This window comes from Triticum aestivum, chromosome 5D (assembly GCF_018294505.1).
Source record: "Triticum aestivum cultivar Chinese Spring chromosome 5D, IWGSC CS RefSeq v2.1, whole genome shotgun sequence".
Lineage (NCBI taxonomy): Eukaryota > Viridiplantae > Streptophyta > Magnoliopsida > Poales > Poaceae > Triticum > Triticum aestivum.
In genome coordinates, this window is record NC_057808.1 from 210,945,897 (window position 1) to 210,955,884 (window position 9,988).

Here is a 9,988-nt window from a genome sequence, read left to right on the forward strand (position 1 = left end):
ATCCCCTGCCGGTGAACGCCACAGCTGCCACACCACGCCTCGCATCGCCACACAGAGCAGCACACCGCCCCCTTCCCGCCGACGAGCAACTGGCTGAGAGGTTCCACGGCGACGGCGAACGGCTTCGGCCGTCGCCATCTCCAAGAGCCGGAGGCGCGCCTCCTTTACGAGGCCGAGTATCCGGCGCCCCCGGACATGTGTGTGTCGGGGGCGTGGAGGCTGAGCGCCGGCGGTGCCACCGGTGCCCGAAGGGGCCGCACGGCGGGCCGAGATCGCCCGCATCCGCTCGTCCCTGCCGCCGGAGCAGCGGAACGAGCCAAGGTACGTCGCCGACAGCCACATGATGTGGACCATGTACTCCGCGCGCTGCCGTGAAGAACAGATCGCCTCCGCCAACGGCGTCATCCCCCGCGCCCGCCTCAACGCCGACGGGCGGCGCGAGTGGTGGGGCGTGCCAGGCCGCACGCTCGAGGCTGTCCTCGACCACATCGAGAACGGCAACGTGCCACGCCTCGAGTACCCGCTGCGGCCGTCCTTCTCTCGCCGCCGTGGCAGCTCCTGGACGCCGCGGCGAATGGAGCCGGGGACGTCCTCGTCGTCGGGCTCCGGCTCCCTCTCCTCCGCCTCGCCGGCGCTTCGCCCGTCAAGCCGGAGCCAGAGGAGACGCCGCTCGGGCGCCGCACCCGCAGCGGCGCCCTCGTCATCAACGAGGGTGCCCGCCCCTCCCCGCGCTCCCTCCGCCTGGTCCGGCCGAAGCCCGAGCCGGGCCTGCAGCCGGAGCACGTCAGCATGGTGGCCCCCGACGACGAGGCGGCCCTAAAATGGGCGAAGAAGGACTACCTTCGCGAGCAGGTGTGCCGCCAGCGCCGAGCATACAAGGAGCTCCAAGCCCGGCGCCGCGGGCGCGAGGAGGGCGTCGTCATCGTCCTCGTCCTCGACAGCGACGAGGAGGACGAGGCCGGGCCGTCCAGCGCCCCACCGCGTGTCGGCGACCCTGGCCAAGGGTGCAGCAGGGACGGCGGCGGCTCCGGCGGGGCGCGCGACAACGACGGCGGCGGCGACTACACCCGTTTCTACAGGCTTCTTGGCATGTAGAAGGCGGCAGTGGGCTCCGGCGGGCGGCGGCAGCGACGTAGTAGGCTAGGCTAGGTTAGGCGTAGTTGTTCTCTATTTTTTTTACAAATCTGAATGAAATCACGGAGTTTATGTCGTGTTTGTGCAAATTTGAATCAAATCGCCGACTTTGTGTCCTGTTTGCGCTGATTTGGGGGGCGGCATGAGGCGGCGACTGGGAACACAATCGCCCTCCACGCCTAAAAAATACGCCGGTTCGGCCCAAACGGCGCTTTTTCGGCGACCTGGGGGCGAACGGCTGGAAATGCTCTTACTAAGTTACACCCCAGCATGGCTAGTCTAAGGGTCAGTTTTGAAGTTGGCCCGGACAGCACGAATCATGGAGCAACCGTGGGGGTGGATATAGCAGGTCACCTGATTGACGAAAGGCCAGCATGTGACGTCCGCACCACCATGCCCGTGCTGCCGCCGCTCGCCGCGCCGCTGCTCTGGCCACATCCGCGTCTTCCTCCGCCACCGCCCACCGCCTTCTCCTCCTGGAACTGCCAAACGAAGAGTAGGCTCTTGCAACCGGGGCTCTTCGCCACCGGCGCCGACGTCCCCGGCCGCGGAGGCCCGCTCCCGGAACCAGAGCAGCGCGCCCCGCTCCTCCTCGCCGCTCTCCGCGCCACTCGCCTCAGGGACGAAGAATCACGCCGCCCAGGTTAGCCATATGCATCGGATGTTCTGGCTTGTCTGGGTCAACGATTGTTCTGGTGTTGGCACTACTGCGTTGCGCACAACGTGTTGGACGAATTGAGTGGATGCGTTTGCTCCTATGATCTGATTGGATTTGCTTAGGATTGCAACTTGTTTTCCCTTTAGGCAAGTCAAGGACTAAGTCAGGTTCTCCAAACAGCAGCCCTAATTTTTCCATTTCCCTTTTTGGCATGTACTCCAAATTTCTACTTTGGTTTGTCAAAGATTTTTAACAAAACTTTGGCCAGATCAACATAAAAAAATTAAACAACATTGCAAACTAGTTAAGTTCATATGTATGGGGGGAAAATTTGTCGAAGCATGCTTGCTCGTCAAAGACTAGGGTGTGGCAAGGGGCGCAGTCGAGGTGGCGGGTGGCCCAGGCTTCCCTAGCCATGAGGCTGCGGCGCTGAAAAGCCGAGGTCGGAGCTGATGAGGGGAGGGGAGGACTGGCTATAGAGGCCTCGGCAGCAGGTGCTTTATTGCTGCTGGAGGCGCGATGCAGGAAACGGTGTGGGCGGCGGGAAAAATAGGCTGCAACGGCTGCGTGTGGGCTGGACACGCGGTGGTGGCCATTGCTGGGCGTGTTTCCCGGTGCTACGGGCGGCAGCGTGATTGACAGGCAGAGGAAGAATTTACCTGAAAGTTCACTCCCTCCGCGCCGGTTCTAAAACAGCATCCCCAATGTCCAAATATGGAGGCTGCAACCCAGTTCTTGGAGTGCACTCCTTAATTTTTGAAGATTCAGGCGGGTATAGAGATTTACCACAGTAATTTGCTATAGAGAATTTCTAATTTGTATTAAATAAAAATAAGATATTATCGCTGGAATAAATTTTTATTTGATTTGATACATTGATACCTAACGTTGATGAATTAAGAAAAACGGAAAGAGAGGGATTGAAACCCTCGGTAAACAAAAGGCTACATAGCAGTTCTAGTGCTACACCTTGAACCGCTCGGCCATCTCTCCTAGATTACTTATTATGGAAAATAAACTGAGTGAATAGTGAGTTTTCTTATTCCTTACCACCCCTAGCCTCCATATTGGCGGTTATTAGGGAGGGAAGGGGTGTATGGTGAATCTGCTGGAGTTTCTTTTGCGAAGAAGTCCACTTTACCTCCTGAACTTGTCCTAGAGTTCACGTTACGGCCTCAAACTTTGTTTTGGTTCAGTTTACCCCGTGAACTCTGAAAACTGTTCGTAGTACCCCCTTCCTTCTCAATTGACTTTTTTTTTTACTCGTTTGACCTCGTATTGTGCTTCGCCATCCTGAACCTATTTTCCCTTTTCTGTGAAAGGACACAACACAGCGACTACCGGATGTAGCGCACTCTCTCTCTCTCTCTCTCTCTCTCTGCCTGCCAAATTGGCGTCCTCCAAGAAATGTGTTTCAGCACCTGATGTAACTTTGTGTGGATCTCTACATACAATGTATCATCTCACTTTCGATATGCTAAATTAGAACTAAGAACAGCTAGGTATTTTTTGGCAGCACAAATTGTGATCCTCAGAGATGTTTGGCATCACCTTTCATGCTGAATAACCATTACCCACAAAGGTTAATAATTTTTTCTGTGTCATTGTCAAGCTATAATGTCCTCAGCTACAAAACACAGACCATTTAGCCGTCAATGTCTCACCTTCTCTTGGTCATGGGACAAGTTCATTTTAGGGCAATATATTGATACCTGCCTGTGTTGAGTTTATTTGTCAAAGCACAATCTCATTTTGTTTGTTATTTCAGCACCATAAATTGATGTTTGCTGCACTAGACAAGCCTTTAACAAATAACAACCCATAGTGTGTGCTTTATGGGTAAAAAAGAAGTCGTAAATATGTATAATATCTTGCTTTTGTTCGTGATGACATGGTGTGATGTTTCATTTTGTTCCCTCACATGAAGTTTTCCCGTTCTAGTTGCATCTAGCATGCTCATTTGATTTCCGAAGTAGCTAATACAGCAACTATATCTCAGTCGCATACAATGTAAAGCTTGATACAGTTGTTTGAATCATGTTTTGCAAAGCTTGGATAATGATATTTGTAGACTGTAGAGTATTACTCCACATTTCTTTTGGAGGTATAAATGTGACTAATAATATGACTGTTTGCTGATTCCAATGTTTTATAATAATTTTTGTGGTTGCAGATCCCCTTTTTATTGATCCATATGCTGCTGTGCTACTTTCACTTGATGTGGCAGATCAAACTTCGGAATCTCTCGTCTCTCATTTAATGCCATCTGCAGAGCATTATAGGCTAACTACTAGATATCTTGATGACACATTGCAACATTTGATAAGCAGGTCAGACAATTTTAGACAGGTACTGAAATTAACCAGTTTTATGCCAAATATTTTCTGCTCCGCCTGTTACCAGGGCTTATTCCGTACAGATTGTTTTGTTGACAGATGGAATGGACACTCGCCCATATAGGCTTAGCTGGCCAAAGATGTCTATCATGTATGATGTATCACCTGGAAGAATCTTCAGTACAGCAGCCCAGCAACTCCGAGGTGTGATTAGTATTATGCTACACGAATTCTTATTCTGTCCCATTTTGAGGAACTGGTGCTTGTTTGTGATGTATTATTATCTTGGATGAGTGTTTAATATTTCATTTGTCTGCCGAGTGCTAATTGTTCGCAAATCTAAAACAGTAAGATATGTCCTATGCGAAGTTAAATAGAAATATAGACTCATCAAAGCTGTATTTTTATTACAGCATATTGAAGATCTGTTTCTTCTTCTCTACCGCTATATTCATAACTGTGGAAGACAAAAATAATACATGCTATCTATCATTTGCAAATTCAAAATTTATATGCTGAGAACTTGACAAAGGATTTTCACAAGCACGTATAATTTTATCTACTTCTTGGGGTATGACAGGAGCAGGAGCAAAAATACCGCGGAACTGTGTTCTCTTTCATACTCCTTTAGAGTCTCCTGATTTACAAGAGGGCCTGTGCAAAAATGGCTTCAATGGAAATAGGCCAAGCTTGTGGGTATTGCAGGTAATAACCTTACCATTTCAAATTTCTGCTAGCAATTCAACATAAAAAAATCCATCGCCCTTGATAGTTAATTTTATCAGTTCAAGGATGCTTCTGCATGAGCTTTTCAGCGGTGCATATTTTATGGATGTGGCACTGGCACAATTAGAGTGTTAGAATTAGTGTGGACTTATGGTTCAGTAGATAACATCAGCTTAAAAGGTCCAAACCAATTGCTGTGTCTTGATCTTGGATTATGCACCAATTGCAAACCGCAAAATCCAGTGTGCGGCACACTTGCTCTTCTTTTGCATTCACAATAACCAGCATATTTTCTCGCAAGAAAAAAAATGCAAAGTTACCACTTACTACATGCTTCCGTTACCATCCCATGCCATGTGTGCGCCAGAGTATAGGAAACAGCGCCCAGTGGGAAAGGGCTCGTCCCCAGATTTCCTGGTGGATGCAGGGTACCACAGTAGATTCTGCAATTGGGTTAGTTTCTCTGTTGTTTAACCTCAACTGTATATGTGGAATATTAGTAATACTGTGAGGTTGAACTTGAAGATTAAGAGCATCTCTAGCAGACCCCTTAAAATGCACGAAACTGTAAAATAACCGCCGATTTACAGTTTTAGGCGGAAAAAACGACCCGAATAGAACCCGTAGACGACTCCGACCTGTAATTTTTTTTAAGGGGCGCGGAAAACATCCACGCCAAACCCGTGAAAATAAGGATTTCGGAGGCAACTCGAGGGTGCCCTGTATATGTGAAAGACAATTGGCGGGAGTCCAACTGCCATCGGAACCTTCATGACTTGCTCCCGTCCGCCCGTCCCTGGCCGCCGGCTGCCCGCCCCGACAGCCGCGCCCGCCGGCCGTCCGCCCCGGCCGCCGCGCCCGCCTGCGGCTCTCCCGACGGAGTAGCTAGCTAGCTAGCTGAATCGATTGAATCGATTCGAACGGAGCTACAGCTAGCTAGCTGAATCGATTGAATCGATTCGAACGGAGCTACAACTAGCTAGCTGAATCGATTGAATCGATTCGAACGGAGCTACAGCTAGCTAGCTCTAGCTACGGCGAACGGAGGAGTCTGGCCGCCGCCCGCGCCGCCGCGGCCGCCTCTCGTCTTCCTCGTCCGCCAGCGGCCGCCCCCCGCGCCTTCCTCGTCCGTCCGTCCGCCGGCGGCCGCCCTAGCCTACGGTATGTGCCGATTCCAAATTGACGTGAGGAAGAGGACGGCCAGAAAAAAAAGTAGGCTAGCTATGGGCCTGTTTGGTATATTCAGAGAATATTCCTTTTTACGGGTTGATTATACGGGATCTGTTCGGCTGCAGCTAAAATCGGCCCTTAAAACACGTTTTTCTCGGCCGTTATAACGACTTTAAGGGTCCACGATATAAGGGGTCTGCTAGAGATGCTCTAAAAGTCTTGGGAATAACCAACAAAGCAGAACCAGCAAAAACTGATCATTGGATACACGAGATTACCCCATTTTGTGCACCTCTCAAATACCTCCTCTCAGATCAACTACAATACCAAATTGCTTCTGGCATATATCCTGAACTCCGAATCTGCAGAAAATGGGTAAAAGGCAAAAGTCTGAATTATTTTTGCCAGTTTCAGACGTTTAAAAAAAAAAACTCAGAAATTTCATGCCTGATAACGGTTTTGGGTCTGGGAGTCTGGCTCTAGTGTTACAAAATCTGGTTAGTTGCCCTGTTAAGTTCTGAAAAGTTTTGTCAAATCGGGTGTCTACCAATTTAGCCATCATACACAATGCATATTAATGCTTGGCCTACAATACGCTCACAGTTCCGTGCACATGGGCAATGTCTTAGTAGTAGGAACAGACACGCCTGAACCAATCCTGTATTATCCAGTACTGATGGGTCGGGTTGGGTTTGTAACATGGTGGGAGTGTTTAGGCGGAGATGGTCCTGGACCCTTGTGACATGACGCGTAGTCAAAGATGGTGCAGTGGCACTGCAAGGGCAGGACTTGAAAGGGGAAAGGGGTAGATGGGATAACACTTTGCTTGCTTGATAATCAAATAGGGCCAGTCATTTAATAGCTAGCTTACATGCAAGGATGGGGAACACAAACAAGATAAGTATGTGTGTGGAAAATAACAAACCTGAAATATCTCTTAACAGATCCAGACTTCCTACTTGTAAAGAGTTTAGGGACTCTTATCCCTGTTTTGATGTGGCTGGCACTCTAGGGCCCACTTACCTCCCTATGGGGTTCTCTTTACAGTGAGGTATGACCCTTGAATTCAGGGTTAGCGTCCAACTGAAGAAGTGGTGGTTGGACTGGGTTGAGCCTGAGTAAACCGTAACTGTCAGACGCATTACCATGCTTCCAAGAAATCCCCGTTCGACCATGGCCCAATCAAAATATGCCAGAAGTGAGCAAAATATACCTTTTGAAGTTGACTTCCCTGTCGAGAATATCTCGCTCTTCTGTATCAGAAATTTAATCTGCACTGGGAAATTCTATAGAAACATCAAATTTTCTGGTCTTCTATTCAATAGGAAAAGCTCTAGAAACTGCATTTTGTGTAACAAAACTTCCATGGCATTGCAGGGTTTACCTTTGCCCTCTTCTTCAAGCTTCAAAAGCCTTTTGCTCGTTATAAGCAATTTAGCAATGAAGGGGGGTATCTTCATAGGAGAGGTGCCACATTTTCCAGACTGGACGGCAGCAGCAGACATGGTTGATCAATTATTTACTACAGTACAAAATAACATCAATATACTTGTAAATTTCTTTATCTATAACAGTGTCATTGTCCTACGCTATGCAGGTCTCCGAACAAGACAGGCTAGAAAACCTTTTCTTTACCCAGGGTTTCCGGGTTAGCTTTGTTCTCTATGAAAATGTTGCAAAGGATTTCGGCTTAGATCTAGCTCCTCAAAGGGAACAATGTGGTAGAGTTCTTTTTGTTGCAGAACAGCTGCGGTTTTCAGATGCACAGGTAATAAAGCCAATGGAAGACACTTAACTTCAATTTTGCCTTTGATAATTTTGGAGATTGGTATGAGCTGGAATAGTTTATAATGACATCATTTTTACATGAGGAACCTGTCCATCTCTTTTTCTCACATCTGGACCTTGTTCCTAACCTCCTGATTCCAATCTCTTGAGTGACTGGACAGCCAAAGGATTTGGTATGTGTTGTTCAATGTTAGTTGCATCTATTGCTACAGTTGAACATTTCTCTGCCAAATTGCATCTTAAGCCCTTCAACTGTTTTGGTAATTGAGCCCCCAGCGGCCATCCGATTTTCATCAACGAAGTCCTAAAAATGTATAGGACTAGACACTTCCAACTAAGATATCTGTCACATGGTGTGATGGTCATTAATGTAAGCCAATGCGAGTTCAGTTAAATTAAATATAATAAGGCGATTGACTAAATTGATCATATTAACGCCCTTGGGAGATTTCTGATATATCATTCTCGTAGAATCTTGAAAGCAAAGTATAAAGTTTATTAGTAGTTAATTATTGCATCTCTTATTTGAGTTAATAATCCACCATGACATATATCGGCAGCACCATATTGTTAATGGTGCAATCAAATAGACCCAGTTAGATAAACCAAATAGTGCATGGGACTTGAATTGACAGATTGAACCAAAAGAGAACGATTGCACGAATGATTGAATCATTAAGAGGCTAAAAAGAACAGTTATACTTCAAGTTGACCCCATTTTCCTTGTTTGCATGTGTTGACAGATGGAGAGCTTCTGGACGCATTTTGAAAGAACAGAGGAGGACGCTGATGAAGAAGGATTCGAGGAACTTTAGTTCCATATTGGATGCAGTTGAGGTTTGAGAATGGTTTTGACTTGCCGGGAAACGTGGAGAGTACCAAGTAATCATCGATTTTCTGTTGTGTGTTGTTGGTTACAGATATCTCATTTTTAACTCTGGCACCTTTTGAAAGATCGGGTACTTTCCAAGACTTTTACACGTTGTACGACTGTTTTCAGTTGTTTCGTCTAGAGGAATTTCGATTACGGAAATACTTCCTTCGTAACTTAATATAAGACGTTTTTTTTGACATTGTCGTAAGTAAAAACATACTCCCTCCGTCCCAAAATTCTTATCTTAAATTTATCTAGATATGTACGTATTTAACACTAAAATGTAAATAGATATATCTGTATGTAGATAAATCTAAAACAAGAATTTTAGGACGGAGAGAGTACTTATTATAGGACTGTGATATTTGACATATGTATACTATATAAGTAAAATTGCCACACTTCTACTTCCTTCACTTTAAATACATACATACATTAGTTTGATTCCTCACATCTCTACTTCCTTCACTTTAAATACATACATATATTAGTTTGGTTCTTTTCCCTTCAATGTGCATTTCTCCTCCTAATTATATGCTTACACTAGAGGACAAAAAAGTTGATGTCATTCTAGATTCTCTTTATTCCAAAAATTTAAAATATTTTGTAGCTCGAACCGCCGGTCCGATGTAAAAACCATTTTTACATAAAAGATTCGTCGCGACGAGATCTTCGAAATTAGATCCCATATTGACATGTTCCGATGACTTTTTTGAGCCAAAATTTACCACGCCTAGGCTATATAAGTTAAGTTACCATGCCCATTATATGCAAGTTACCGTGCTATTTTCACATAAGTTATAGCGGCATAAAAATGGTTCACTGACTCTGCAGTTCATATATTACCATGCTGTATTCATATAAGTTATCGGGCCTGCGGTTTTTATATTATCGTGTTGTTTTTAGGTCCGCGGTTCGTATATTACCATGCTCTTTGGTCAATATTATAGCGGTGCTTGTACATGAGTTATCAGCCGTATATTATCATAATGTTTTCATATAAATTACCGGGGTATGTTTTTAACATTTTTCCGCTTGATCAAACTTACCGTGGTGTTTGTACGTAGGTACGTGATGTGTATGTAACCATGCTATTTACACAAAATTTACGGGGTATGTTTTCAACAATTTCCCCATCAAGTCAAATATTATCATGGTATTTATACGTAAGTTATCAGATATGCGATGGGTATATTACTATATTATTTACACGGAAGTTCCGAGGGTAGCTTTTCAATAAAAAATTTCTTCGGATCAAATTTACCGCGGTGTTTGTACGTAAAAATACCGACCTATTTTCAC

General features: G+C 46.1%; 1 protein-coding gene across 3 annotated transcripts; it reads left to right on the top strand.

Moving 5' to 3' along the window:
• The first annotated feature begins 1,437 nt into the window (after positions 1-1,437).
• LOC123120096 (O-methyltransferase 1, chloroplastic) lies at positions 1,438-8,845 on the top strand. 3 transcript variants are annotated; one of them, XM_044540110.1, is made up of 7 exons: positions 1,438-1,777; positions 3,966-4,141; positions 4,212-4,332; positions 4,715-4,833; positions 7,402-7,530; positions 7,622-7,792; positions 8,556-8,845. In XM_044540110.1, exons 1-7 carry the CDS (start codon positions 1,528-1,530, stop codon positions 8,625-8,627), a joined length of 1,038 nt encoding a protein of 345 aa, XP_044396045.1. In that variant the 5' UTR covers positions 1,438-1,527; the 3' UTR covers positions 8,628-8,845. The 3 variants fall into 3 exon arrangements, with proteins under 3 accessions (XP_044396045.1, XP_044396046.1, XP_044396044.1); XM_044540109.1 differs by having other exon boundaries at positions 1,440-1,777; positions 4,709-4,833; XM_044540111.1 differs by lacking the exon at positions 4,715-4,833 and having other exon boundaries at positions 1,439-1,777; positions 4,228-4,332.
• The last annotated feature ends 1,143 nt before the right edge of the window (positions 8,846-9,988 follow it).

Bases quoted from the DNA above. Each gene is read 5' to 3' on its own strand.
- LOC123120096 (XM_044540109.1), top strand. From the start codon at position 1,528: ATGCCCGTGCTGCCGCCGCTCGCCGCGCCGCTGCTCTGGCCACATCCG. The intron at 4,333-4,708 runs GTGTGATTAGTA...GGGGTATGACAG, and splicing joins AGCAGCCCAGCAACTCCGAG to GAGCAGGAGCAAAAATACCG. The intron at 7,531-7,621 runs GTTGATCAATTA...TACGCTATGCAG, and splicing joins GGACGGCAGCAGCAGACATG to GTCTCCGAACAAGACAGGCT.